The 26,984-nt window shown below is 41.2% G+C and overlaps 7 protein-coding genes across 8 annotated transcripts; 2 read left to right on the top strand and 5 right to left on the bottom strand.

The window, feature by feature from the left end:
• Nucleotides 1-266: 266 nt before the first annotated feature.
• Nucleotides 267-6,151, bottom strand: LOC108653220 (uncharacterized). The gene is made up of 12 exons (XM_018103575.3): nt 5,590-6,151; nt 5,356-5,497; nt 4,346-4,963; nt 4,159-4,278; nt 3,746-4,105; nt 2,930-3,682; nt 2,687-2,866; nt 2,341-2,436; nt 2,239-2,274; nt 1,826-2,170; nt 741-1,659; nt 267-672 (listed from the first exon to the last, which is right to left on the bottom strand). Exons 1-12 carry the CDS (start codon nt 5,956-5,958, stop codon nt 528-530), a joined length of 4,083 nt encoding a protein of 1,360 aa, XP_017959064.1. The 5' UTR covers nt 5,959-6,151; the 3' UTR covers nt 267-527.
• A 1,437-nt stretch (nt 6,152-7,588) lies between these two features.
• NiPp1 (nuclear inhibitor of protein phosphatase 1) lies at nt 7,589-9,242 on the top strand. Its single transcript, XM_018103595.3, has 4 exons — nt 7,589-7,959; nt 8,021-8,241; nt 8,304-8,919; nt 8,973-9,242. The coding sequence occupies exons 1-4, from the start codon at nt 7,716-7,718 to the stop codon at nt 9,092-9,094; spliced, it is 1,203 nt and encodes a 400-aa protein (XP_017959084.1). The 5' UTR covers nt 7,589-7,715; the 3' UTR covers nt 9,095-9,242.
• AsnRS-m (asparagine--tRNA ligase, mitochondrial) lies at nt 9,196-10,885 on the bottom strand. Its single transcript, XM_018103588.3, has 4 exons — nt 10,728-10,885; nt 10,461-10,668; nt 10,166-10,392; nt 9,196-10,108 (listed from the first exon to the last, which is right to left on the bottom strand). The coding sequence occupies exons 1-4, from the start codon at nt 10,815-10,817 to the stop codon at nt 9,251-9,253; spliced, it is 1,383 nt and encodes a 460-aa protein (XP_017959077.1). The 5' UTR covers nt 10,818-10,885; the 3' UTR covers nt 9,196-9,250.
• A 270-nt stretch (nt 10,886-11,155) lies between these two features.
• Nucleotides 11,156-12,823, bottom strand: St4 (Sulfotransferase 4). The gene is made up of 5 exons (XM_018103598.3): nt 12,485-12,823; nt 12,196-12,430; nt 11,932-12,136; nt 11,740-11,866; nt 11,156-11,682 (listed from the first exon to the last, which is right to left on the bottom strand). Exons 1-5 carry the CDS (start codon nt 12,567-12,569, stop codon nt 11,285-11,287), a joined length of 1,050 nt encoding a protein of 349 aa, XP_017959087.1. The 5' UTR covers nt 12,570-12,823; the 3' UTR covers nt 11,156-11,284.
• Nucleotides 12,824-13,547: 724 nt separating this feature from the next.
• fat-spondin (extracellular matrix protein f-spondin) lies at nt 13,548-19,603 on the bottom strand. Its single transcript, XM_018103584.3, has 5 exons — nt 19,307-19,603; nt 15,542-15,936; nt 15,028-15,489; nt 14,745-14,970; nt 13,548-14,676 (listed from the first exon to the last, which is right to left on the bottom strand). The coding sequence occupies exons 1-5, from the start codon at nt 19,500-19,502 to the stop codon at nt 13,655-13,657; spliced, it is 2,301 nt and encodes a 766-aa protein (XP_017959073.1). The 5' UTR covers nt 19,503-19,603; the 3' UTR covers nt 13,548-13,654.
• tef (teflon) lies at nt 16,045-20,074 on the top strand. The gene is made up of 4 exons (XM_089262485.1): nt 16,045-16,650; nt 16,705-17,618; nt 17,706-17,939; nt 18,003-20,074. Exons 1-4 carry the CDS (start codon nt 16,158-16,160, stop codon nt 18,531-18,533), a joined length of 2,172 nt encoding a protein of 723 aa, XP_089118611.1. The 5' UTR covers nt 16,045-16,157; the 3' UTR covers nt 18,534-20,074.
• LOC108653225 (uncharacterized protein KIAA0930 homolog) lies at nt 19,971-26,921 on the bottom strand. Of its 2 annotated transcripts, XM_018103581.3 has the most exons (7): nt 26,265-26,921; nt 24,603-24,769; nt 24,119-24,541; nt 23,610-24,054; nt 21,176-22,615; nt 20,911-21,060; nt 19,971-20,628 (listed from the first exon to the last, which is right to left on the bottom strand). In XM_018103581.3, exons 1-7 carry the CDS (start codon nt 26,377-26,379, stop codon nt 20,588-20,590), a joined length of 2,781 nt encoding a protein of 926 aa, XP_017959070.1. In that variant the 5' UTR covers nt 26,380-26,921; the 3' UTR covers nt 19,971-20,587. The 2 variants fall into 2 exon arrangements, with proteins under 2 accessions (XP_017959070.1, XP_017959071.1); XM_018103582.3 differs by lacking the exon at nt 21,176-22,615 and having other exon boundaries at nt 26,265-26,916.
• Nucleotides 26,922-26,984: the final 63 nt, after the last annotated feature.

Genomic DNA, 26,984 nt, shown 5'->3' with positions numbered 1-26,984 from the left:
TCTTTAAAACACAGGTTTGGACAGGCTAATATTTAAGTACTCTATATTTATACAAAATATGTACATATATATAAGTTTACATATACTAATTAATGTACGCGTTGATGGCAAATAAAGCACTCCAAATTGATGTAGATGCATTAGTAAATAATTAAATTTTATTACTGTTTACAAAATGTATTTAAGTATTGAATAATTTGCTTAACATGAATTTTTAAATCTTGGAGATGCTAAATAAAAACTGAATTAATGCTTATAATATCCCCACGTAACCATAATAATAATACCTTTTCACAAAGGCATAAACAAATAACTCTAAATATTTAATTTAGATATGCATATCTTAGATATATAACTGGATACATATATATCTAAAATATAAGCATACTTGATTGTCATGTTAAATGTAACTCTAAAATAAGAGTGTTACATTGTATGCTTATACTACAAATATCTTTGTACAGGTTGCCATTAAATTACACAATTCTTATCATTTTGACTTTCAACTTGATGCGTCAGATGGCTGGCTAATCGGACTGGTCGATCTCAACCTTAAACGATCTACGCTCACGAAATTTACCCAAAGTCTGTATATCATTAATGCAGTAAATTTGATCAATCTCCTGCTCGGTCAGCTCCCACTTGTGCTCACGAAGCGCATGTCTGCGAAAACTAAAAGAAAATAATTTGTGTTAAAATATTATTATTTCGGAATATATAACGAATAAATCGAAACTTACGGATTGCGCCTCATATAGGTGCGCACACATTTGGGACACTTGTAAGAGTGTGTGCTCTTATGGCTGGACATATGATTCCTGAGATGCAGACTAGTAAGCATATCGCGTCCGCATTCCGGGCAAATATACTGCACGGCCGTGTGGGAGGCAGTCTGATGTCGTTTCAGATGATGTTTGTAGTTAAATGTCTTAGTACAGCCATTAATGCCGCATTTGAGAGGCGTCGGTGATCCGACGCTATGCTCCGCCAGTAAATGCGACTCCAATTCGGATGTGGTTACAAACTCTTTGGGGCACTGTTTGCATGAAACTTTTACTGGCGTATGCCGTTTCATGTGATAGTTAAGTAGCGTTACGGTGCGGTATGTTGTATTGCAGATCTTGCACTGATGCTGGTAACTATTGCGCGGCGATATAATGCCGCTGGAATGTTGCTCCAACTCATGCTGCAACAGTTTGCCAAGCTCATCGAAGGTGTGATTACATTGCTTGCACACAAAGATGGGGGTACGGGGTAGGCGCGTCCGCAGGTCTTTAACTGGCGATGGCTCCAGCGCAGCAGTCAATAGCTTATCGGTTCCATTCAATAAATGACTGCGACTGGGTTCAATGCTGAAGCTGTCGCTGTTCTTAATGGTTGTGGCATGCTCTCCATCGCCCATAAAATCAAGGTCGAAGTCAAATGGAATGGGCGTTGGAAAGAGTGTTGAGCCAGCAGTTGCTGCTGTTGCTGGCCCTTCTTCACTTGTTGTTGTTGTTGTTATTAATGGTGTTTCTGCTTCTGTGGTGTCCGTGTTTGCTGGTTCTGTAGATCCATTAGATTCTGTAGATTCTGTTGCGGTTGCATCGATTGTGTCTTGCATTGCTTCGGTTTGTGTATTTGTGGTTACATTATCCGTTGAGCATCCTGTGTCCCTGTCTAGCAACGATGAACAAGGATCATTCAGCATCAGCATAGTTAAATAAAATTTTTAAATTGACATTTGAAACGTTAAGTTGTTGCAGTTGTTGTTGTTCCGGCATGTGTTGGGCATATTTGGAATTTGAGTTTGAATTCATTGTTGCTACGCTATTGACCCTCTTACCGCATTTTCCATTGCCATCGCCATTCCCATCGCCGTTGCCATTGCCTCCACCATTCGCATTGCCATCCACAGACTCCGAAAATTGCTGCGCCAATATGTTCGAATTAAGTTGAGTTGTTGTCCCCGATGTTGTTGTTGCTGTTGTTGTTTTATTGCCATCACTAGAATTGAGAGGCAATGTTGTTGTTGCCGTCGGAGTGGTCGTGGTTGCCGCTGAACTAGTTGTCAATTGAGGCGCCTGCATCTCAATAATTGTATCCACTAAATGGCTTCGCTGCAAATGTCTTATGAGCGTGCGCTTAGCCGCAAAGGACCGAATACAGCGTGGACAGTCATAGGGCAATTCTACGCAGATCAAAGCAATTTTTTCAATAATTTTTGTTTTATAAATTATTCTCAATATTGTTACTTACTGCGTATGATAAACACCTCATTGGCATGCGTAGACCCTGAGCATATTTTCGTGCAAGAATGTTTATTTAAATGAATTTTTAATTTTAATATAATATATTTACCACCATCGTTTATGCCATGATGCGCACTTAAATGTTTGCGCATTTCACCCTCCAGTTCGCATTCAAATGGACATTTAGCACACATTACCATGGGATCTGAAAAAGACAAAGGAATAACATAAGTACTGAAAATGAAAATAGACGAATATGTAAAATAGGGACTTTTTTTTCTGATCTCTGTTCACGCACTACAAGACTAACTCCCAGATCCAGCCTATTCCCCACTTGTATCTCTTATCAATTTAAGGATGCTTTGCGGTTATGTCTAACAGTTGCATTACTTAATTTTCCTTTTATCTAACTATCTTCTTATATATTCACTCTTTTCAGACTCTTCAGTACTTACTTTTGTCAACGTGAACATTTATCTTCTCAATGGCTGTACGGGCCACAGACACCTTGTCGCCCTTGGCCTGCACCATGTCCCGCGTGGGCATGCGCTTATGTACCGTCTTATAATGTCGAATGAGCAGTCGTTTCATATTATACAGATTGGTGCACAGCTCGCAGCGATAGGGCGCCAAACCTACAGAGCAACAACTCAATGAAGTTAAACCAAGAACAAACATTTACTAGATTACCCACTCACCGCGATGCACGAACATGTGGTTCTCGAACTTATATTGGCTAGTGAACTTCTTATTACAATAGATGCAATAGGGTTTTTGCAGATGCTTCGACTGTTCATCATCGAAGTCGTCAACATCGTCATCGTCACTGGTGAGCAACAGATTCTGATCAGCCGCCGCATCGTTGTTGTCATTTTCATCCTCATTTTCAGCATCCTCCTCGTCTTCTTCGTCCTCTTCGCCAACCTCGACATCTTCAAAATCCTCAAATAGATTTTCCGCATCAAAGTCCAAACTTATATTATTATTATCAATAACAATATCATCTCCATCAACGACAGGCATATCATCGGCAGGTATGGTACAAATGGCAGCCACATCGGTATTATCTATAAAATCTTGCATATCACCAAATATACTTGTGTTTGGATTTGTTGTGGTCGATGTGGTGGTTGACGCGCCGTTCATGTCTGTAGCAATTGTTGTCGGTGTTGTTGTTGGTGTTGTTAGACTGTTAGCAAACGGTTGCTCTGGGAATATTGAAAATGTATTTGATTCTGTAGCTTCAGTTGTTATTGATGTTGTCGAATCAGTATTCGGTAACTGCTCTGCAGTTGCTGCATAGAACAATGATGTGGTATCCACCACAACATTAAGCTCATTCATAGATGCTCCCACAGTTGTTGTTGTCGTTCTTGATTCCAGACTTGATGGCGCACACGCAGTTGTTAATGTTGTCGCTGCAGTGGACACCGTTGACGTCATGGGAGGATCTTTAGATATACAATTCTTTATATAAAGCGCACTAAATTGATAATTGAAATTTTCAGTCTTACATTTGATGCCAAGTGGAATATCGGGCTGGCTGGAAGCATTGCCACTGTTTACCATTGTATTAGCGCCCCCCTGCTTCGGCTCATGCGTCCAACTGGGTCGCAGTTGCACCTCACTGGGCACTATCAGATGCTTATCGCTGTAGTGTACACGTAGTTGCCCACTGGTTGGCGCTTCGAACAGACACATATCGCAGGAATAAATGCGACTTTTATCTGCCGGCAAAAGTAATTGCGATCTATCTACATGATTCGAACGATTATCGCCAACGCTGGACTTGTGTTCCGTCGTATAATGCTGGATGAGATCGGCGCTGCGTAGCGAATAATAAGAGCACTGATCGCAGTAGAATTTTGGCAAATCTAAAAAGGAACCATTGTTTACATATATAAAGTTTTAATTTACATTCACTCACGACTATGCGTTAATTGATGAGATTTCAGACGTGCCATCGTGGGAAATGCTTTTGGACACAGCTTGCATTTATGTTTCAAAGCGCCAGTAGACGCGGGAGCTGGTCGCGCTTTCGGCTTGACTACAAATAGAGAGCAAATCTTAGTTGGCAGTTACCAAAATGAGTAACTGATTCGAAGAACACACACCTTTTATCTGTGGCAATGCATTGCCCATATGACTTAAGTCGATGTCCATTGCACTATATGTTAAGTCAGGCTTGGAATCATCCAGTAGACTCTGTAATGTCATGTTAGTTGCCGCCGCATTGCCGTTTTTACTATCGTCAATGTACTCGAATACCACCCCGCCATCATTCACTTGCTGCAAAGAGCCATCAGGCATGACCAGAAACTCGGCACCTATGCTTACATTGGCGCTATTGCCACTTCCTATCGGTGGCTCACCCGGTTGGCTGGTAGGCTGTACAACGGGCAAAGACTTCGCCAATTGTTGTTCTATATCACGCAGCTGATCCGCATCAAGTTGAGGATGCGAAAAATCTTCTGGCGTCAGCACAGTAGGTATCAACAGTTCCATATCCTCCAGAGTGCAGACCTTCACTTGCTCCTCGCCATCTCCTGGTTCTATTGGTAGTTTTGGCGGTGATTTTATTGCGTTTGCAGCTGCCTGCATGGATCTTCGGATCCTGAGCTGATGCTCGATTTGGGCTGCTGTCAGACCATGGACTTTTCGATAATGCTCCGGCAGCTGGCGGTGCTTGTACGTGACAAAGCTGCACAATTTGCACTGATGACTCGATGCATCTGTATGAGCGTCCGAATTTGAGTGTGCGTGCGTAGAAAGTACAAAATGTTGCAAATTAGTTTTAAGCCACTTTCAACGTAGCTATATTCAAAGTCAATTACGAATTAGCATCACATAAGTAACAAGGAGGGATTCACGATTAAATAGCATCGACTGTGAGGCGATCTTTCGATGGATTTTCTAAATTCGAGTCAATTGCTCAGTTACCGACACAATGTCGTAAGCTAATTTTAAATCGGACAAGAACAGAGTCTCATCGTAATTGGCAAGGGTATTTACCAAACCTTGACATAGATCTGCAATTTAACATTACACGTTCCATGACAAAAGGGTATTCAACATTCACATAATAACAAAATGTCAAAATACTTCTGAGTCATCCCATTTTTACCTGCGTGCATGCGTATGTGTTGCTTGAGCTCCATGCGATTGTATACCATGGCACCGCATACTTTACATTCGTGACGCGTGATGGACTTTTGTGACTTTCGATCCCAGAGTCTGGGCTGCGTCGCATCCTCGCTCTCGTTCGACTGCAATTAAAATCAAAACAAATGCTTGAAACACGCACACACACACAAACACACACACCCACAATAACAGGGCGATTGCCTTTCACACGTACCTCGAGCCTATGTATTGGCTGTTGACCGTTGGAACGCGGTGAATTTAGCTTTAGCTTGCCAGGGCACAGTTTTCGACAGAGTATTTCGTGTGCTCTCAGTCCATTCTGTATAAAATAGTAGGAGATTTGCAAACTTTTACTACACTCCACGCATATGTATTGCGGCAGCTCGGGCTGATTTTCAATGCGCATGCAGAATAATAGTAAACGCAGTAGGGGTATTTTTGTAGAGGACGCGTCATTTTCGCCACTGCCGCACTCTATTAGCGAGTCCAGTTTGTAGAATTCCGCCTCGGATTTGAGGCAACAGCGACACGAAAATTTGTAATTGGTTTCCATGCCCTCTGTTTTTACTCGCTTGCTCGCCATGTTGGCACATCTAAAACGGTTGGGCGTTAGGCGGCGATGGTGATAATTGCTTTTATTGATAGCATATAAACAAAAATTGTAATTATCTTGTTGTGTCGCGGAATAACACAAAAATATTGTTCATCTAGCCGTTCTAGAAGCGCAGACATTAAAAAAGCATTAACAATGTGACGCCGTCGCGTTAGTTTAGGGTTGCAACTCTATCATCATTTTGTGTGAATGACAAATAGTCATTCAATGTTATCGAAGCCTTAAATCTTACTTTGATAAGGAAATACAAAACAAAGCAATTGTAAACCTCTTATTTATTTATTTTTTTTAATACATAATATTGCAGCTAATGAGTGCTATTCCAGTTCGTGTTGAAGCTCTACTGCATGCATTTTTTTAATATGACACTTAAGCAAATAGTTTTCACGGTATTTCTTTGGACAATACGGACAATTAGCCGCAGGCGCCAAATGTGTGCGTCGATGCACAGCCATCGAAGAGCTGGACTTCGTTGACACCCCACATACTTCACATGTATATTTGCGCTCTCCACTGTGCGTAGGCAAATGTGCGCGCAAATCCCACTTGTTTGGGGCGCAATAGCTGCAAGAAGTACACTGCCAACGGTTGGACTTATCTTCATGATAACGAATTCTATGTGATCGTAGTTTGCTAGCATGCGAGAAACCTATGTGACACACTTCACAGGCATACGGATAGCTGCCGCTGTGTGCACGATATTTGTGCCGACGCAGCTGTTCATCATTGTAAAAACATCGCTCGCACTCATCGCAGCTTAACATCTGGATATTCTGGGTGGGAAGGAACTCCAGCAGTTTATCGTAGTAGGATTGATAGCGGCAGCGAAATCTGGAATTAGCTTTACACATAGCATATTGCTTCTGGAACCATTTAATAAGCGCGCAGGCACTGCGACAGACCACTTGTGGACTAAGTGCCACATTGAAACGTTCTGCCAACTTTTGACTTATTTGCTGGGCGTTTCCCATGCGGTGTTCCTTGAAGTCTTCGTTTCTGTAGTCCTCTCGCCATAGATTTTCATGTTGACGCATTTGATCAATAAAGTCAAGCAGAAGCTCGGGGCGAGTATGCTGCATGCTATAGAATGGCTGGTTGGTGTTCTGGGTAATAATTAATTAATAATAGTTGAATTAATTAATTCTATTCCATTCACTTACCTGAGCTGGTTCCTTAAAAGTCAATACGTCTTTAACTTGCGCTCCTCGCTGCATATTCAAGTCTAATTCATCCAAATTAGAGTCATCTGTTTCTGCTTCGACATCTGAACTCTCATATTCGCTGTTTATTTTTTTTAGATTTTGCAGCTCCAGCTCAACTTCAGCCTGAATTTCCAAATTCAAGCTCGGTGCCTGTTGTCCCTCCCATTGATCCGCAGCATGGCTTGCACTCAAATGCCTGAGAAACAGCACCCAGTCTGTAAAACCATCTATGTCGCAAAGACAACATTTGACAATAATTTCGGCGAGTCCACCTAATTTTAAATAAACTCTTGCACTTTCAACATAACTATTGTTTATATGGTCCCTGCTCATTGTTGATTTGTTAAACATGCCAACTCGTTCTTCTATAAAATTAATTTGCCATTCACCCGAATTCGTTTTCCATTTGGTATTTGCTAGTATATTATTATAAGTTATTGCCGGTACACATATTGTGTACACCTCCCATTTAATCAAAGTTATTAACGAAGAGTTGCGCAGTTTTAGATTTGTAAAGCATTTGAAATGGCAAACAGTTATGATATACCCAGCTGGGCTGGTAAACCGCCCACTGGGCTGCATTTGGATGTGCTCAAGGATGACAAGCTGGTTCAAAAGCTAATGGTTGATGAGAAACGTTGTTATTTGTTTGGCCGAAATAGCCAAATGAACGATTTTTGCATAGATCATGCATCCTGTTCGCGTGTGCATGCAGCCTTTGTCTACCACAAGCACCTAAACATTGCCTTCCTCGTTGATCTCGGCTCCAGTAGGCTAATCCAGTAATATAAAACTTCATCTTTACTCATTGTAAATTGTTGACATTACAGCCCACGGAACATTTATTGGGAACCTGCGCCTGGAGGCGCATAAGCCCACACAGCTACAGATCAACAGTACCTTTCATTTTGGGGCCTCTACACGGAACTACATATTGCGGGAACGTCCCTCAGCGGGTGGCCAGAATAGTAATATTATGGAGGATCTGCCAATGAGCGAGATGAGCGACGGGACTTTGCTTGGTCTCCCAGAGAGCCAAACTGAGCTGGATGTACGTCAAGGCGAGGCAACCTACTTGCTTATCTAGTAATGCTGAACAATTCCTTCCCACAGAACCTAACCGAATATAATACGGCCCACAATCGCCGTATCTCAATGCTGGGCATTGCCGATGACAACAATTTACGCAAACAGAATGCTTTGAAGCAGGGACGCAAGAGACGCAATGTCACCTTCAACGATGAGGAGATCATCATAAATCCTGAAGATGTTGATCCAAACGTTGGACGGTTTCGCAATCTAGTCCAAACAACAGTGGTGCCAGCAAAACGTTCACGCTATGAACCAAATCACATGGGTCTGCACACAGGCAGCAGCAGTGCTGCCAGTGCACATGCCACTCATCAGATGTTCCAGCAGAGCATAGTCGAGATGAAGCAGCAGCAGCAGCAGCAGCAGCAGCAAAATCTTCAACAGCAGCAGCAACAGTTGCCTACAACACCCCATTCTGCTAGCCACTCGCCAATAAATTCATTATATCAAGGATTGCCAGCCAGCAGCTATGAGCACAAAAGCAACAGCGAATTTGAACCGATTTCCCCGTTGGGCATTGGGTCCAAACTGGGTCTCATGTTACCGAATCCGGCGCCAGATGTAACGCCCACATTTGAGGAGCCCCTGATTCCCAGCTCGTCAATAGCCCAAAAGTTGGCTGTGGCCAATGCGAACGGTATGTAGCATTGAATATGATTTTTACAATAATTTAAAATTTGTAATTTTCAGTGCGTCGCTTTGTGGATGATGTACATGAAACAAGTGGCGAGGGCGACTCAATGTGTCCGCAGAAGAAGAAATATGCTAAAGAGGCTTGGCCCGGACGGAAGCCAATGCTGGGCCAACTGTAATCCTTGTCCCATAATATTGTATATGCATAACTAAATAGTGTGCGCAGCAATTCCAAATTGGAATTTCCCTGACACCCTGAATGCGAATTAACTTTAACCCATTTGTAGTTCCATAATAACTTTTATAAAAAATATAAAGAAAACTAAATTTCTTGACTACATTTTGCAGCTATGTGGGTAGCGTGGAAAGGGTATGACATCCCTAATGTTTTTAACTCCAGTCAATAGCTGCAGATAACGCTCAAACCCCATGCCAAAGCCTCCAGTGGGTAAGCCACCAAATTTACGCAGCTCCACATACCAAGAGAGGTCCTTAGGTAATTTTGGATTTTTGCTCAGTAGCTCAGCATCAGATTCACGTAGGCTACCGCCGCACAGTTCGCCTACCGAAGGCATCAGCAAATCCAGCGCATGAACCCGTTGTGGATCGCTGCGTGAAACCTTCATATAGAAGGGTTTCTGTTGTGAAGGCCAGTTGAGCACAAACACGGGTGCTCCGCAGTGTGCGACCAAAAATAACTCTTGCTCCTTGCTCAACCCATCATCTATACCCACAGGAGTCTTTAACTTATCTCTATTAGCCACAATTATCGCCAAGGCCTCATCATAGCTCATTATTGTCCAAGGCGCCTGCAACCAAGTTAAGTCTGAGCTGGCATTAGCCTTACTCTGACAAAAATGCAAATCGGAAGCACTACTGTTGTGGAGGCGATTAGTAATCTCCTTTAGAGTGCACTCTATAAATGCCGCCAGTGCATCCAGCTGCTCCATATACACAAGCTCCACCTCAAACATGTAGAACTCGGCTAAATGCAGCGGCGATTTGGAATTTTCCGCACGAAAGGCGGGCGCAAACGTGTACGTGTTTCCCAAGCCATAGGACATTGCTTCTAGATGCAGTTGACCAGAAACACTCAGAAAGGCCTTCTGATCGAAATAACTCTCCTCAACGGGCACATTAGGCCGCGACATCTGTTTAAGCAGCTGATCTGAATCGGGCTGAACGCGAAAGACCTACAATTAAGAGCATGAAAGGCTATATTAAGCGAAGTCATTTTTCTGTTCTCTTACCTCGCCAGCTCCCTCGCAATCATTTGTAGTAAGTATGGGCGTGTTTATCTGCACAAAATTCAGCTCGTCCATGTAATCGTGTATGGCCTTTTGTGCCTTGTGTCTGATTCTCATCTGGGCAGCAATGTAGTCGATGCGTGAACGCAAATGCAGGTGCTCCCGCACATATTCCGGCGCATGCTGCTGTTTAGGAGAGAACGGATACCCGTCTTGCAGATGACCCTCCGCTGCACACAAATAATACAAGAGTCGTGTATATTATATAAACTACAAATGTGTGCATGTATGTATTCACCTATTGATTGAACATTTTCAGCGTGCAATTCGTAATGCCCATTTGGCGCCAGTTGTACACGACCTACGGCGCTGACTACGCTGCCCGCTGTCAGCTTCTGCGTATCCAGAGTTCGTGGCACAACCAACTGAAACTTGTTGCTAGTGGAACCATCGTTGATGTCCAAAAATATATTGTTTTTCAAACGTCGCACATTCTTTATCCAGCCCTACAATACAAAAAAAAATCATAAATCACATAATAATTAGCCAAGGCTTGTCTCTTTACCTGTACTTGCAGCGTGTCACCTGGTTTATTTGCGACAGCTATTTGGGCAATGCGTTTAACGCTGCTATAATATCTTCTAAGCAAAAACATTGTACTCACATTTCCTTGGCCGCCAAACAGCTGTTTCTAGCAAAGGCAAGTACGCTGGTCGAAATGCCGGTTGCCAAGTAAATATGACCACTGGTTAGTGGTATGGCCGGACAAGCTTAGCTGATTCAAGTCATATTTGCTCAATTAAGAAATACACTACGGTATTCATATTTTTACGGCAAGATTATATACACATATATACATTCTAGCTTTAAGCTGCAACGCGATGAATTTCAATCGATTACGACCGATAACATTAAACTATTCAACGTTTGGCAGTTAAGTTTGTATCGTGATGAAGTGCAGTTCAATTCCTTTTATTACGTGCGATAAAAACGTACAATATTTATTTTTTTATTTAAGATTTAGGAAATATTAAAATAGCACATAAATTGCTTTGAAAGCCAGATGTATAGGGACAATAAAGATTGATAATCTTATACTATTTTTAAAGAAATACCTACATTTCATCGGGATGTAGCACAGTCAGTATTTTGCTGGATCCAATCATTAGCAATTTTTAATAGTTTTGGATTATCAACAAATTCCTTTTGATCCTGCTGCTTAGTGTCATTATCTTTGCCACCTTTACGCACAAATGCGGCTTCACCCCTTCTGAGAATTCCAACTTCTGCCATTTCATTCATGTTGACTGACTTATTTTCACGAAAGCTTTTAATGCTTAGGTGATCAACTAATTTTTCTAGTCCCACAGCATCGGGAATGTAATCTAAAAATTTGCCAACTTTCGATATAGTACCTGGTAAATCTACGAGCATGTCCTCATAGTTAAGATAAAGCACATTTAGGAGCTGACTATGAGCCTTGGCCTCTTTTATATGACTGAAATAAGGTAGCCAAGGATCTGCAAGTAGGTAATTGTACAAATTTTTGAAAGGAAGCTAATATTGGAGATATATACTTAATCCTTGCTGAAAATAACGCCAATAACGTTCGAAGTCTCCAACGTAGCCCTGTGTGCGAAACAAACGATTCAGATAATAATAGGAAACAGCTACATCCTTCGGATTACGAGCCACATAAATGATCTGAAAAAAAAAAAAATAAGAAAATAGTATAACTGAATTTTCTTTTAGTTTGGATGTTCAGTTACCTTGCATTTATTCTCCAAGACACTTGGTGGGATTAGAGAAAAGGGAAAATGAGTTTTAATAAATCGTCGCTGACCATGAGGTAATTTGCTCAGCGTCTCGTAACCCGGTCGCGAAATTTGTTCAATAAACTCGAGAGCAGCTGGAGAGTGACTATTCTCAGCTTGAAGCTCTGCTTTGACTTCATCGTGTACGAACAAGGGAAATCTGTCGAAAGAGTTTAGGATGAAAAGAAAAAATCCTACAAGTTTCAAATCTCCATTTACTCCAGAAAGGGAAAACGTTCAGTGAGAGGACGTTGCTGGGCCTTCTCAAAGTCCAGACGATTGGCTAGTAACCAAATGAGCTCTTGTGTCCAAGTGGTGCCCGATCGCGGAACGGTTGCTATCCATATATCATCGGGGCGTGCCTCGAAATTGTAATATTGCTTGGCATGGGCCTTATACTTGTGTGGAAAAAAATAACCCTCGGGTCCAACTTGCACAAAGCCTGTGCGCTCCCCTGCGAAGCATAATTGAAATAAATTTCAATTGAGTATTTCCAATTACTGCCCACCTGTGAAGTACTCCAGCAGCTCCGCATTGATGGAAGCTTCCACATCGCGAATCTCGTAAGGAAATATTTTTTCGCACTTATCCATTGCTCTACGAGACGCACTCGACGAGAAGCTAGCATTAACTAAATGCGACGACCGCCCAACTGGTTGCAATTGTAGCCGGGAAAGCGTCTTGTTAACATACGCACACACTCACAAACACACACCACGCAAATATACTCACTCACACACACACGATATTTGGTTGCAACACTTTCGGCTACTCAGTGAAAGTGACCTCTGCGACCGGAATTCGACAGCCGCTTGGCACAGTATTCAATTGGAACTCAATAAGTGTCTAGATAAGCGAACTGTAATGCTAAATAAAGTAAACAACATTAAGTTGCTAGGCTCTGTAAATACTATTCAATAAACTAAAGTAACAATTTTTCATTATTATTCAATTTTTCATATTATATATAAATATTTGGCAGCTTATAATGCTTAGATAACTCAAAAAAGAAAATAAATATTATATGGGATAAAAGAGAGATAAATGCCAATCTCTACATTTGACTCGAATAAAATAAGAATCAGAATGGTAATTTAAGATAAGAAAAATTCGTAAATTATTAACGAAAGAAATGTCAAATATGATTATATATAAATTTATATTGATTTTATTTCTGCAATATAAATATTTCCAGTTTTTCCGGGATTTTTATCAGTGAACTTTTGATGTAAAATTGGTTTATTTTAGGCTTTAAACGAAGTGTTCTAATAATACATACACTATGTATTATGCATGCATAATATGTAGCACAAACATCTGAATTGAATTTGAAATAACATATATAAAAATTGTATTATTTCTGTAATCTCTATAAATGTAGATATTTTTTTAAATATACATATGTATATACAACACCTCATAGAAATGTATATAATATATTCATTTGTAGTCTAGTATACCCTTTAGTTCAAGTACAGGTTATGTAAGCAGAGACGAGCGACAATCGAGTCGCTTTTAATTGTGCCAAGTCTTGAATAATAGCAAACGCAATTAAAGCAAACACAGGCGTGTTGCGTTGATTACAGCAAAACTTTTATTGCGACTTTATTCGAAAAGTGCTAAAAATATGTGTGGAAAGATGCAGATGTAGCTCTGCAATTTCTATTTGTTGCTGGACCTAGCAGGGTGGCAGGGTGCAGCGACGCTGCTTGATCAGGCGCTTGGGGCAGGACTGGCCTCCATGCTGCGGCTCGCTAATGACATAGCGATAGCCCTCGGAGTAGCCGGAGCCACAGCTCACGCTGCACGGCGACCAATTGGACCAGTCGGACATAACGCAGTCTTTGGGCAGGTGGGTCGGCGTGGCTACATATTCGCCACGTATCTTGCTGCAGGTCTGCAGGCAATCGTTCTCGGTGAGGAAATTGTTGCGATTGCCACGACAGCCGCCGTATGTGAAGGACTCACAGCGATTGGAGTGAGCGTTGTAGGCGTAGCGTTGATAGTTGCCACGGCAAGGACCAGTCTCTGGCTGTTGAACGCATATTTCCTTGGCTTGCTCCATGTTGATGTTGCAGTCCAAGGCGTGTTGGCATTGCTTTTGCTGATGCAACTCGAGCCGCTTGGTGCAATTATCTTTCATCGGACCATCTTCCAGCAGAACCAAGCGTTTGCGTATAGTGCTACCCAGGCCACATATACCAGAGCACGGACTCCAATCACTCCACTGGGTGGTCGGGCAATCCGGATCGGGCAATTCCACCTGTTCGTACGTGCACTCCGGTCGCATGCACTTGTTCTTCTCCACAATGGTGATGTGAGGACAGCGCTTGCGTCCCTGTGGACTAACAAAAGTGCGCGTACGCATGGTAATGCCAATGCCGCAGCTGGCGGAGCACTCAGACCACACGCTCCAGGGTGTGGTTCTACATATACCAGTGCCTTCGCCATTGTCATTGACCAACGATTGCGAATTCGCCAGATTTTCGCCTTCATCGTCGTCACGATCCTGGCCAGCCGCACCATTGTCGCACTCCGGCACATCCGCTACGCACATCTCCTTCGAAATTAGTTGACGGCTGCACTTGCTCTGCTTCGCCAGCTCGGCATTCAGGTAATTGCGACTACGCATGCGTATGCCCTTTCCACAAGAAACTGAGCAAGGGCTCCAGGCATTGTAGCTGCTCACACGGCATTCAGCTAAGAAAGAATATTCAAAACTGTTTATGAGAGCATTATAATAATATCGTCATATGTATATGTCTTACCACGCGTGTCCTGTTCCTCAGCATCATCGGACACCTCCAGTTGCAGGGCTTGCAGAAAGTCGTCATCGCAATTTCGTGAGACAATCTTTTCGCGTCGCAAATAGAGCTTGGCAAGCGGCGTCATTTGCTGACTCTTTGGATTGTAGAATGGTGCGCGTGGATCCTCGGGGTACATAGTCGTAATCCTGTACATGCGTTCGCGTGGCTGAGTCTCAGCATTGGGGGACTACAGTTATATTACAGTTAGTTCAAATACAACTTAGAAAAAGTCATAGCCATTTACCATATAAGTTATGCCGCTATCAGTGCCCGCATCCCAGGGATAGAGATCAAAGTCCATGGAGTCCTTCCAGCTACAGTCGGAGGTGCAAAGATCTACTCCATTAATGCCCACCACCCAGTCCGGTGATGGGCCAAACATGGATACCAATGAAATCTTTGGATGCTTGCGATCCACACGAAATTTAGAAGAAGTGTTCTGATTAACATTTGGATACCATAACCCTGCCGCTTTGATGAGCGTGCGCAGCTTGGGACCTTGAGCACGCAGCTCCGTTTCCAGAGCTGTGGGCGAACCCCATTCGGCCAACGAGCGGAAACCATCCGTGGCAATATGATTTTCGCCCCAGAAAGAGAAATTCGCCTCATGGGAAGCTCCAATCACATCGGAGAAATGCGTCAGCCAAATGGCAAAGGGGTAATCTTTGGGGTGCGTCTCATTTGACCAGATTCCCTCAAAAACAAACTGCCGAGATGATTCATTGATTATGTATTTTGATTATATATCTCCAACTTACACTGTATTTGGCTTCATCACAGGCACAGCATTCCTTCTGTGTATCAGCTGCGCTTGGCTTGTGCTCGCAAATCACTTGGGTGAGCTGACCGTCATCCGAAAACCAGGCACGTGGACTTTCGTACACCATGGCGGATAGTGAAACACAACCCGAACCTGTCTCGGGTGCCACCCACATGACCTGTACCTCTGTCTTGGGTAAATCATCTGCTTCTGAGACTGTATTGACACAGCGTTCGTTGAATTTGGTAAGTGAGTCGCTGAAAAGCTGGAAGCGACCAACACGACGTGGACTGGCGACCTGCGACCGTCTGCCGCCAGTGTGAGCCTCAGCAGCAATAGTGAAGTGGGTGAAATGTTGGATTTTTGTATGGGTGCGTGAGCCAAGCAACAGTACTGAAAATGAAATTCAAAGAAAGATTCGTTAAAATTTAAATTAACTTATCCCTATTTATCGATGCTTTCAACAAAGAATTTCGGTACAAATGAAATCGAGCATCGTGTTATCGATAGTTAAATACAGCGGCTTTCATACTCGATCATCCCGCGTTTTCAGTTCGCTTTGTTACTCAGTTATTGCTTTTAAAATAAACAAACAAAAATATCTATAAGTAAAGATGAATTGCTTTTTCAATTCGCTTTCGGAGGGCTGCGTGACTTTCGAAAAATGTGGCGATGTGATCGTTTCACCACAAGACAATATGATTGGGATGTTTTGCCGGTTTTGTTCTGACATTTACACAAATCTGTCGAAGTTTCTGCATCATTTGCAGTGGATGCACAGCGATGTGCTTAAATTTACCAAAGCACACAATGTCTATAGCATGGAAGAACTATTGTCTTCCAGCGACACACAGAACGATGTTCATTTGCAAGCAAATAGCAGCAGTAGAAGCAGTAGTGATTCCGGCATGCCAGCTGATAAGGCAGATGCAACAGACTCATCAAATAGCGGCATTAGCTACACAATGGAAAGCGATGCAATAGCGAGTATCGTAATGAATAAAAATATTTTGAGTGCTTTGGCCACCTATGAAGTGGATTACCAGGAAACGAAAGCCAGCAAGAAAACAAATTCACCCAAAAATGTTTTGCAGTGGCAAGCAGAAGGTGAGTCCAATGAATTACTCTAATTGAAAGTGACTTAACTATATATATTCTCAGCGGATAATTGCCTGCCAGTAGCTGATCAAGCGAAAGACGTCATAGCGGAAGTGGAAGCCATGTTGTTTAACTCTGAGCTACGAGCTGAGGAATCATCAGCTCCCAAAAAGCCAAAGCTTCCGTCTGAAAATTTCTCCGATCATAAATTGCAATTGCAACAAACGTCAGATTTTCAGTTTATCAAACCTCAGCTTTCAGTTGACCTAATTGAAAAGCCCATCAAACCCATTGAGGAGCACAAATCAAAGCTTGGAAGACCACAAACGGAAACCAAAAGCAAAACACAGAAACCTGAAAAACCAAAATTTATTTGCGATTATAAAAGTTATGCCATAGCGCGCTCTGTGCGCAAGCGAGAGCAGCAACAGCGTTTGCAAATTATAAAGAAACGCATATTTAGCTCGATAAATGGCGATTTTCGTAGGATAAACCGCGTGCCATTTAAGCCGGCGAATGACGTCAATATCATTAAAGATCACTTGCTGGTGAAAGCTAAAAATTTAGCGAAGCAGAAGGAATCTTTAACTAAAGATCAACTTGCACAAATCGACCACAAGAAGCAGCTATCGTCCACAAAATTAAATCTTCAACTCGAAACCAAGTCAACCCATCCAGTCTGTCATGCCAAACTTAAATTTGATTCGGAAAACTGTTCGTGTCCCAATGAAAATCATCTTGAGAAGCTTACAAAAAATCTTGCCGATACTAAAAGCCAGAAGACAATGCCAAATCGTCGACCCTCTTATTCGGAACCAAGCGTTTCCTCAAGTCAGCTACAGGTAAAAACCACAGATCAATGTAAAGTAGATACAACAGAGAACGAGAAGACACGGTGTAAGAACGCGGAGCAAAATACATCTAACAGAGTCTCACTGAATTTCGATTTATCCGAAAGCGCCGTAGAGTTTCTCCAGGTTAGCGAAAAACTTAAATGGCAAGAAATTGCTTTCAAATATTAAGATAGTTTGTCTAATCACTTATTTTATTTCATTCTTTTCCAGAGCGAACTACAAACTTCATTGGTGAATGCGGATAGCTTGCTGGAATTGGCTGTACCTATCGATGCGCAATGCAACAGCAATGCCTCTGAAACTTTACCTAAGGCAATACCGAGCGTACAGCCGCAGGAACAGAAGCAGTTGAACACACAGCCGGATCAGGAAACATTAGAAATTAAAATCAATTCAGTAGACAAAGATCTACGCAACGATGTGACCCTTCTTAAAGTAGTTGGGGTAAGAAAATGCATAGAAAAAAATTATAATTATTAACTTTATATTGATTATATCTTCATGCAGCTAGCCATCATAAAGTATGCTGACTTTGAGGAAGTAAAACCCATCGAATTTATTGATACAATACGAGGAAAAGCAGCTAAGTTTGCCAATATCCTGCGGCAATATACTACTGTCTGGAATCCCAAGCGATCGAATACACAATTTACCCCAAAGATCCTCATGGAACTGCTTCGTCTCACAGAGGAGACCAATGCGGAATTTAAATTCAACTTGGATGTAAGCGAAATGAAGCGCATTTTAAATTTAATCAACTCCTGGCATGCACAACAAATCGATCTTAGGTTCTTCAAGAAGGTCACGCTGTCCAGTGCAGTTGATTATTATCTACAACTGTTCGCCTTCCTGCCCAAGATAAATAGTTGTGTGTATTATTGCGAGTGGTGCGACGAAAGCAGCAGCAACAAAACACGCTATGAGAAGCATCGTATAACCCATCTATCGCGCTACGCCTGTCCACAGTGCAAGCGAGGCTTTAAGAAACAAGGCTTTCTGTTCAATCATTTGCGCACTATGCACGGGCTGAATCATTAAACCAAACATATTAAGTTTTCTAAGAGTTACTAGTTAAATCTTCGTTTTTTTATAATTTGTACTTGGACGACAGATTATTTAATTTTGTTCAAAGTTTTTCATTATATAAAAGTATGGAACGTCTGTACTATAAGTTTTATATTATTTATGTTAATTTAAATGGAAATTCATTGAAAGAATTCACAAACTAGATCAGAGATCATTTGTTAAGCAAAATTTGTAGCTAGTGTTCTTTAGACGCCATAGTTAAAGAATATTAGAATTTTATTATCTTTATCTGTACATTTTTTCAAGTAAACTTTTTTTTTTTTTAGAATATTGCATCTATTATGCTTGCATTTATTTAATTTAATGAATTAGGATCTTGAAACATTGTCTAACATAAGTGAAGACTATGAAAATGTTTTACATTTATGTCGGAAAAGACTCTTATTATCATACAAATATTCATATATTGAATATTGGACTCTACTTAAATTCAGAAAAGTTTTTGTTTTGCTTTTCAATCCGAAATTGTCAAACCCACATTGGGATTAATATTGTATTTGAATATTATCAAAACACTGCAATGTAGAGTTACGATCATGAAAGACCCACACGACACGCTCCACATTCACTCATTTGTTGAACACTTGTTGCTTATCGTCTTCGCTTTGTGCTGTGCGTTTTAGGGGTCACAAGGCTATGACGCTCCCTAGCGCTGATTAAGAAAAGCTTTTGTTTTTTCTTTTCTGTTATACATAGCAAGATTTTGAGATCCACCTAACACTTACAATTGTATGCCTTGCCGGGCACATATCCATTGGGTCCATCAGCCACAATTAATTTGTATCCATTGTCGCCGCGTGTACGTCGGCCGTGAGGCAAGTGTGTGGGAGCACGGGGACAGCCAGCCGCTCGACTAATTGCGCCTGCCACAAGACAGAGGGCAACAGCAACGCTGATAAACGACGGCAACGAGTGCCACATTTTTTAATCTTTCAGATTTTGTTTTTTATTTCCTTGAGCGAATAAACAATACACGACCGTCGCCGACAAAGCGTACAAGCCGACTGAATCCCAATTTGAGCACTTTCTAGTTATCTTCGGGCGAATGTATTATATATACATATGTATATAATAAATGTATTCTGATTGTCTTACATAGTTGTATGTACCATATAAGCAACATGTGCACTTTGCTTCTCCTGATTAAACAGCATCTGCTTGGGCAATCACATATTAAAGATATTTTAAATTTTGATATCAAATGTAAATTGATAAATAATATAGATATAGATCTTGAGTTTTCCTGATTTGTGTTTTCCCCGTCTTTTTATTTGAATATGTGATTTGAATATGTGAATTATTTGAATAACGATTTATTTAATTATGTATGTGAAATGAGATTCAAATTATATGATTTTCATTGCCGATTTAATTTTGTCTTTTAATAAATATTGTACGCAAATGTTTTTATTTCGTTTTACAGTTTTACTCTCTATATATATGTATATAGTATAAATGTTCCACATAATTACAATAGTATTATTACATACATACATACATACACATATATAGATATTCTTAATGGTAACAATTCTTTTATATATTCTTAAAATGCAGCGTTTTAGTAAGTGTATATATCAATATACACCTATATATATATATAAGTTAGTAAGTTCGCTCAGCGCTGCATTTACATACAAACATGCTATACACACTCTCAAATACATATGTACGTTTTTCCACATATATATTGTTACTAAATATATACTTGTATATATATATATCTAATAATGCGCTAGTTAATCTGAATAAATAGCTTTGAAATCATAAATCAGGGGTTCGCATTGGCATTGTTTTAGCAAATTTAAAATTTTAATTATAAGAAATGGAGCAGCTGAACTGCTGCCACCTGAGATATAAAAAAACATTGTTCTATATATAATAGTAAACTTAAAGAAGGATCACATGATTTGCCAGACCTAATAAATAAAAGGAGATATTTCTGTATAGGTAATACTTTAAAGAATAGTTTAACAGCAAATCACAAGCGACGAGAAAAGCTAATACTAAAAAGTCAGTATGGGCGTCTCCCGATGATCCAAAAGATCTGTAAAGGATGAAATGAAAAATATCATTTAGTAAGATTGCCATATTTTCTTTTTACAATTATATTATGTATTGATCTACTCTTAGAAATTATAGAACAGTTTGCAAATATTTCTTTTCAATTATCAATGAGATCGAAAGCTAAATATATATGTATGTATATGTGGATAGGAACATTTGAAAATTTGTTAGTAATAGTTTCATCTATACAAATAGTTTCATCTGTCTAGCTCAAAGAGTACGGTCAATCAGTCGATCAGCCCAATCATTTGGTATAACTTACCCTTGGCTATGCTCCACCAAGGCAGTGTAACATATGTCAGGAATGCGTTGAGCGGAGTCGATTGCTGTCTCCGATTCTCCTTCCAGAAATGAAAGGATTGCGTAAACCCGCGACTGGTCCATAGGGGATTATAGGCGCCATCGTCGAGCTCTGCAAGCATACAAAAGTAAAGAAATCAGTGGGGCAAATAGGTAATATTCAATAACGTTGATAAAACATGCAGAGTGGATATTGGGCTATATTATGTGAATCGTGTTTAGTTAACCTTTGAGCGCCTTTTTAGGCAGATCGCACCAGTAATATATATTGGTGCCGTCGGGCGTACGGCGCTTGGGCACCAGATGCAACACCTTGTGGTAATAGGATTGCTTTGCTGTGCGAGGCAATGTGGCGCTGCTGCCTGACGTCTCGTTGCCATTTGCCGCATCCGCTTCACCATTGAGCAGTGGCTGCTGCTCCGCTGACTGCTGCTGGGTCGACTCCGCTTTCGGCTCCTGGTGCACATTATTATAGTTATTTGCGCTGTCCGCCGACAACTGCAATGGATGGCTCTCTGATTTCACAGGTACACGTATACACTTTTCGAATCGCTGCGCGGACGTCACGTCTGCGGGTGGCGATGGCGTCGTTGGTGTCTGCTCCACCACAGGCAGCTCCTCGCGCCCGCGCACGCTTATCAATAGCTTGCTGTCGCTTTCGCTGAGGATGGCTATCTTAGCAGCCGATGTAGCCTCGTCTGCGTACAAGGATTGGCCATTCAGGGAGGTGGCATCATCAGCGATTTCATATTCCTCAGTTTTGACTGCAGCTGTGCTCGCTTTGACATGATTGTTGTTATTGTTGCCAGTTTTGGACTTGATTGCGGGTTTCGGTCTGTCCTTGTCCTTATCCTTCTCCTTATTCTTTTCTTTATCCTTGTTTTTCTCCTTCTCTTTGTCATTCCCCTTCTCCTTATCGACCGATCGGGTATTGCGCAGCCTTTTTGGCGACATCTTAGCCAGCAAAGCACTCGTAGCATTCGCTTTCTGATTCGTGGACTTCTTGTCGTTCTCCTTATCTTTATCCTTGCCCTTATCTAGCTCTTTTGGCTTGACCTGACGTACACGAGATGGCGTCACCTTTCTAGGCATTGGCACACTCGTTCGTCGATCTGCAGCGCTCAAGGACACGCTTCGTGTAATATTGCTGCCGGCCTTTCGCTTGCTCTCTAGGCTGGTAAGCCTTAGGCTGCTCCGTTTACTGACCACCAGCTCGCTCTCCACGCACAATATGCTCGGCGTCTTGGGCTTGAGCCGTGTCAGGGCCCGTTTGTCGGGCATTTTGTTGAGGCACGCGGGCGTCTCATTAGCAGCATCCTCACAGCTGGGGCAGTACACCTCCGACATTTCGGGAGTGTCCACCACGCTGCTATTCACCGATGTCCAGCGTTTTTTGCACTTGCCACCGAAGCAATTGCAGCCCGTGCTGCTGCTGCCTCCGTTGCCGCCATCCGTCATAGCCTCGACTGCTGCGCTCAGCGGTGGGGGAGTGACCGCTGTGACAGCCATGACTGGCGTATCATTACTTGTGCAACTGCTAGCGACTCCTTCGTTGTCTATGGCAGCTGGCGCTAAATTTGTTTGGTCAGTTAACAATTTGAGCGATTCACAATTCAGTTTTGGGTACAGTTTTGCAGCGGATGCCGAGAAAGCAGGACGTTGCTGATCTACAAGTAGATATAGATCGGTTTGTTGCATTTTTATAAAGCATTTACAACGACAAATACAACAATCGACCGAGACTCGATCGACAAGTAACATAAAATTTTAATTTTGGCCAAGTAACAAACAAAAAATCAGCGTAACAAAATAATAAATGAAAACCGGGATAGCGCTATAAAGGGTGAATCACTATATGTGGTTACGACGTTGATGAGCAAGTAATGTTATATAGAATATAACATTATAATGAGTAATCTAAGTGGAAACACATCGAGGAGTCGCCTTGAAGCTATTTACAATGGATGAGTGGGCGGTATTTTATGAATATTATTAGTGAACATTCCCGAGTTCATGCTGTATATGGAATAGAACAACCTGAAGCTTTACTATATATATATATATATTATATGGTAAGGATTTCCTTTCTATAATTTAATGGTCTTACTAAATCTGTTTCTAATCATATTACCCTTTATATTAATTTTTATTGCATCTATTCTAATATTATATTACACCGATTCTAACCCGTACTTTTTTTTTTATTGATAATATTTCAAATGTAAAGCCAACGTAAATTGAAAACAAAAATATCATATTCTGTAGATGTTTGTGAATTTTGTTTTTAGTTGTCCTGCTTTCTCGGCAAAGTCAAGTATTAGGTATATACTTGTTGTTCCTTTTTGAAAATATATATATACACACATTGTAGTTGGTTAATTTCAATTTAAAATTTGTTAATTTAAGAAAAGTCTTAGGAACCACAACATGTTTACAAGGAAACAGAAAACAAAAGCAAAGAAAGAAAATGAACTAAAGCAGAGCAAAGCGAGCAGGAAAAGCGAAACTAAATTAAGATAATTTGAAATAGCCTACAAATCAGTACAAACTATAAGTGGGTTAACATTATTTACAATTGAGCAGAGAGTTCATGCAAAAATATCAAAAAATTCTATTTCTTTCATTAGATATACAAATGTACAAAGAATATAGATTGCCTACCATCGCGCAAGTCGCCAGCCTCGATCTCGGATACCTCGCTGGCCAGCGAGTCGAGTCCTTCGTTTTCGGAGCGGGCTTTGACGCCGGCAGTAGTGCTGGTGCCGCTGCCCACCATGTCTTGGTTGGTATTCTTTGTCCGCCAGCCGTATCGGGAGAAATTATTGAGATTCGCGCTCGGATCGCTGAGTCGACGTTGATGACGATATGTGCAATAGTCATCGTTCTCCTCCTCCCATTCGTCCCACATGTCCGTGGCGCAGAAGCCAGGCTCGCTTGTGGGCGTCTCTACGCCAGAGCCTTTCGGCTTGGTCACTGCCATCTCGGCATGACCCTTGCCCTGTGGCCCTTTCATGCGCACGAATTCGCAACGCGTTTGGACTCCTGCTCCACTGCTGAAAAGCCCAAACGACATGCGCTGTGCCACCTTAGAGCTCAGGCTTGATTGCTGTAAAAGCAAAATATCAATATGCTATCGTTTTCTATGGATCGTTAGATAATCCCACACTAACCCTGGCATCATAGACCTTCTTCAGCGCATCGTAGCGTATGGAGCCCAGAAAGATAACGCCCTGCACGGCGCCATCTTTGTCGTTGGCCACTAATTCGACGCAGACCATTTCTCCATCGCGCACTAATATGTCGCTAAACACCTCATCGAAGTTGTCCACCATAAAGCATATATGCGGATAGGTAATCTCTTCACCCTCCCCCTTGGTATCCATCTTTCGGCGACTGGGACTCGCGTAGACCCGTTGCGAGTGCCGTCGCAGGACTTGCAGCTCCTTGGGTGAGGTTCTTGTACATATGGCTAAGGTTAACGTGTAGTCGAACTGATGTATAACCATGTTCAAATAGACAGTCTCCTCCCAATCCACATCTGGATCACCGATGGGCAACTTGCGTGAATCCTTGCGAAATACCTCAACTTCAGTCTACAAGAGAATAAGTGAACAATAAATGTGCCACATAAGTGTATGATTAACATTAACCCACCTCATATTTTGGCATATGGCGCGAGGAGCTTTTCACGTGTTTTTTGCGCACAAAAAAGAGCAAATCATCCGAGTCGATGCTGTGCACAGGCTCTGCTTGGAATAGAAAATGACGCACAAACAAATCCGTCCAATAGGTCGTGCCCTGAAGCACCACAAAGCCGCCATCTGAAACAATTTAATAAAGTTTTAGTTTATCAGGTCAGAAAAAGAGTGTTACGGGAATTAGTTTAGGAAATAACACTAGCCTTTATGTACTCTCGATGTAATTACTGATATACAAAATATTTAAAATGTTATATATATATATATATATATATATATACTTTAGACTAAATGATCTGAATAATAAAAAAATTATTAATATTCGACAACTTTTTTTTTAATGCAAGGGTTGTGTAAGTCTAATAAGTGATGTTGATGCTTTATAGGCCAGTACAAATATGTACAACAAAAATACTACAGGTGGTCCCATATCTTATCCAATAATAATAATAAAAATGCAAAAAGGAAAAAAAAAAATTAAACCATTATTATCATTTATCACCTAATACTGAAAGTGTGTATCTTTTATCCTCGAACTACAAACAGATGACAACACTAGCGGACCCATAAATATTAAATATCAAACGGCCTCTTTGAGATTTAATTCTCAGGAGAACATAACCCCGCATGCATACATATTTCTGACACAGCACGAAAATACATTCACATATATAACATACATACATACATACATACATAAGTACATTGTATCTCAAACTTCAACTTACATTTTGATATTGGTAAAAAAAGATTGGTCGATAATAGTGCTCGGTATTTACATTCATGTATAGCATAGAATTTTTACTAATTTGATATCAAAGTAGCCTTAGGCTGACGTCAGAATGAACAATATGCGAGAAAGCTCTAGCAGATTTACATGTAACCGCTTAAAACATGTCAAAGTGCAAGCGAAGCGAGAAGAGAGCCAAAGCGAAAAGTAAATCGAGTTGCGAGAAACCGTTTCTGAAATGCTTTTTCGCTTTATCGTGTAATAAAGCTTTTCTTATACGTGTGTTCTTGTTGCGATCTGAGCTTAATTAACCGTTGGTTAGTAGGTGAAATATATTCTTTTTGGCTATTCAAGCAATGTTTCTCTCTATCGCTTTGACATGTCATCGCATTGAAGATCGCTGCGATTATTATCGCTTATAGCATCGCATCGCTTCTCGCGGCCACTCTGTCGTCAGTCTAAGGGGATTTTCTCTTTGCAAAAACTACACACACACATGGATAAGGTAGTAGTACCCTTTACAGATGCAGACAAGGGCCTCAAATAACTGTTTCAGATCGCAAATAAATGTACATATGTATTTATATGTATGTCCTAATTTGCATGCAGATATACATACATACATATGCATATGTATGCTTGAATGTCTATACATATGTACGTATTTATACACATATGTAAGTGTGCTAAACCGGAGCATAATCTGAGCACACATACAATCAGCTGTGTATGTGTGTGCGCTCTGTATAAGGGTGGAAGGAGTTGCCTGCCGGATGGGCTCTCGACAAATCGATAATGTGCAAATATAGACAATTTTTCTGAATAAAGCAATTGTAGTTTCTTGTTCATGGTTATTGTATGAGGTTATTGATAATTATCTGTAGTTACCATCCTTGAGCAGCTGTCGCATCTCTTTGGTGCGCTGGAAATTAATATCCTCGAGCAGCTGCTGGAGCGGCGTTTGTGGTTTGAGCAGAGCGCCCGCTGCGCTGGCCAAAGCCATGACTCTTGTGGGGGGTTTTTAAAGTTCAGCAAATGTCGACAACGATGGGAAAGCAATTATTTCACAATCTGATATAGCTGGGACATACTTTGGTGTTGCTCACTAACATGTTTAGTACAAAATTTCCATGTTGCTTCCTTTTAGGTAATTTACAGCTGAGCGAAGCGGGTTATTTAGCAAAGGAACTAAAACTGAGAGTTTAGTTTGGCTTGACGAGCAGACCTCTCTAAAAGTACGCAAGCTGTGACTGAACATCAGCCAGCGTCTGCGTCACTTGCAGCTTTTGTGCACTGCCCACCTTTGATTTTTTGTCACCCTATTTTCAGCTTGGGGTTGCTAGTTTTACAGCTGCTGCTATTGCATTGTCTTTATTTTCATCAACCGTCTAGTTCATTTTGGTCAGTCAGCTGTTCAATATCGTCATGACAATAGCGAATTTTGCTTCCTCATATTAAACAAAAACAATTTCGCAAGACACAATTTAAAGCTTTTTAATAATACGCATAGTTTAATTCGACAATAGTAAACCTGCAAACTCAAAATGAACCCTATCTACAAGTAGTTCTTATATCATTCGCCTCCACAATATTGTTTCGATAGGACTA

Source organism: Drosophila navojoa, chromosome 5 (genome assembly GCF_054131105.1).
Source record: "Drosophila navojoa isolate 15081-1374.11 chromosome 5, UAZ_NAV_1.0, whole genome shotgun sequence".
In the NCBI taxonomy this organism is placed as follows: Eukaryota; Metazoa; Arthropoda; class Insecta; order Diptera; family Drosophilidae; genus Drosophila; species Drosophila navojoa.
Note: the sequence above shows the minus strand (reverse complement) of the source record. Positions and strands in the feature narration are given on the sequence as shown.

Bases quoted from the DNA above. Each gene is read 5' to 3' on its own strand.
- LOC108653220 (XM_018103575.3), bottom strand. From the start codon at position 5,958: ATGGCGAGCAAGCGAGTAAAAACAGAGGGCATGGAAACCAATTACAAA. The intron at 2,867-2,929 runs GTGAGTGGGTAA...GTTGCTCTGTAG, and splicing joins CCACATGTTCGTGCATCGCG to GTTTGGCGCCCTATCGCTGC. The intron at 2,171-2,238 runs GTAAGTAACAAT...TGATCTGCGTAG, and splicing joins TGAGGTGTTTATCATACGCA to AATTGCCCTATGACTGTCCA.
- NiPp1 (XM_018103595.3), top strand. From the start codon at position 7,716: ATGGCAAACAGTTATGATATACCCAGCTGGGCTGGTAAACCGCCCACT. The intron at 7,960-8,020 runs GTAGGCTAATCC...TTGACATTACAG, and splicing joins CCTCGTTGATCTCGGCTCCA to CCCACGGAACATTTATTGGG. The intron at 8,920-8,972 runs GTATGTAGCATT...TGTAATTTTCAG, and splicing joins GGCTGTGGCCAATGCGAACG to TGCGTCGCTTTGTGGATGAT.
- AsnRS-m (XM_018103588.3), bottom strand. From the start codon at position 10,817: ATGTTTTTGCTTAGAAGATATTATAGCAGCGTTAAACGCATTGCCCAA. The intron at 10,669-10,727 runs GTAAAGAGACAA...TTTGTATTGTAG, and splicing joins GTGACACGCTGCAAGTACAG to GGCTGGATAAAGAATGTGCG. The intron at 10,393-10,460 runs GTGAATACATAC...ATTTGTGTGCAG, and splicing joins TGAAAATGTTCAATCAATAG to CGGAGGGTCATCTGCAAGAC.
- St4 (XM_018103598.3), bottom strand. From the start codon at position 12,569: ATGGATAAGTGCGAAAAAATATTTCCTTACGAGATTCGCGATGTGGAA. The intron at 12,431-12,484 runs GTGGGCAGTAAT...TATGCTTCGCAG, and splicing joins GCTGCTGGAGTACTTCACAG to GGGAGCGCACAGGCTTTGTG. The intron at 11,683-11,739 runs GTATATATCTCC...ACCTACTTGCAG, and splicing joins TTATTTTCAGCAAGGATTAA to ATCCTTGGCTACCTTATTTC.
- tef (XM_089262485.1), top strand. From the start codon at position 16,158: ATGAATTGCTTTTTCAATTCGCTTTCGGAGGGCTGCGTGACTTTCGAA. The intron at 17,619-17,705 runs GTTAGCGAAAAA...ATTCTTTTCCAG, and splicing joins GCGCCGTAGAGTTTCTCCAG to AGCGAACTACAAACTTCATT. The intron at 17,940-18,002 runs GTAAGAAAATGC...ATCTTCATGCAG, and splicing joins CCCTTCTTAAAGTAGTTGGG to CTAGCCATCATAAAGTATGC.
- fat-spondin (XM_018103584.3), bottom strand. From the start codon at position 19,502: ATGTGGCACTCGTTGCCGTCGTTTATCAGCGTTGCTGTTGCCCTCTGT. The intron at 15,937-19,306 runs GTAAGTGTTAGG...TTTCATTTTCAG, and splicing joins GCCCGGCAAGGCATACAATT to TACTGTTGCTTGGCTCACGC. The intron at 15,490-15,541 runs GTAAGTTGGAGA...TCATCTCGGCAG, and splicing joins GTGATGAAGCCAAATACAGT to TTTGTTTTTGAGGGAATCTG.
- LOC108653225 (XM_018103581.3), bottom strand. From the start codon at position 26,379: ATGGCTTTGGCCAGCGCAGCGGGCGCTCTGCTCAAACCACAAACGCCG. The intron at 24,542-24,602 runs GTGGGTTAATGT...ATTCTCTTGTAG, and splicing joins GCCATATGCCAAAATATGAG to ACTGAAGTTGAGGTATTTCG. The intron at 24,055-24,118 runs GTTAGTGTGGGA...TTGCTTTTACAG, and splicing joins AGAAGGTCTATGATGCCAGG to CAATCAAGCCTGAGCTCTAA.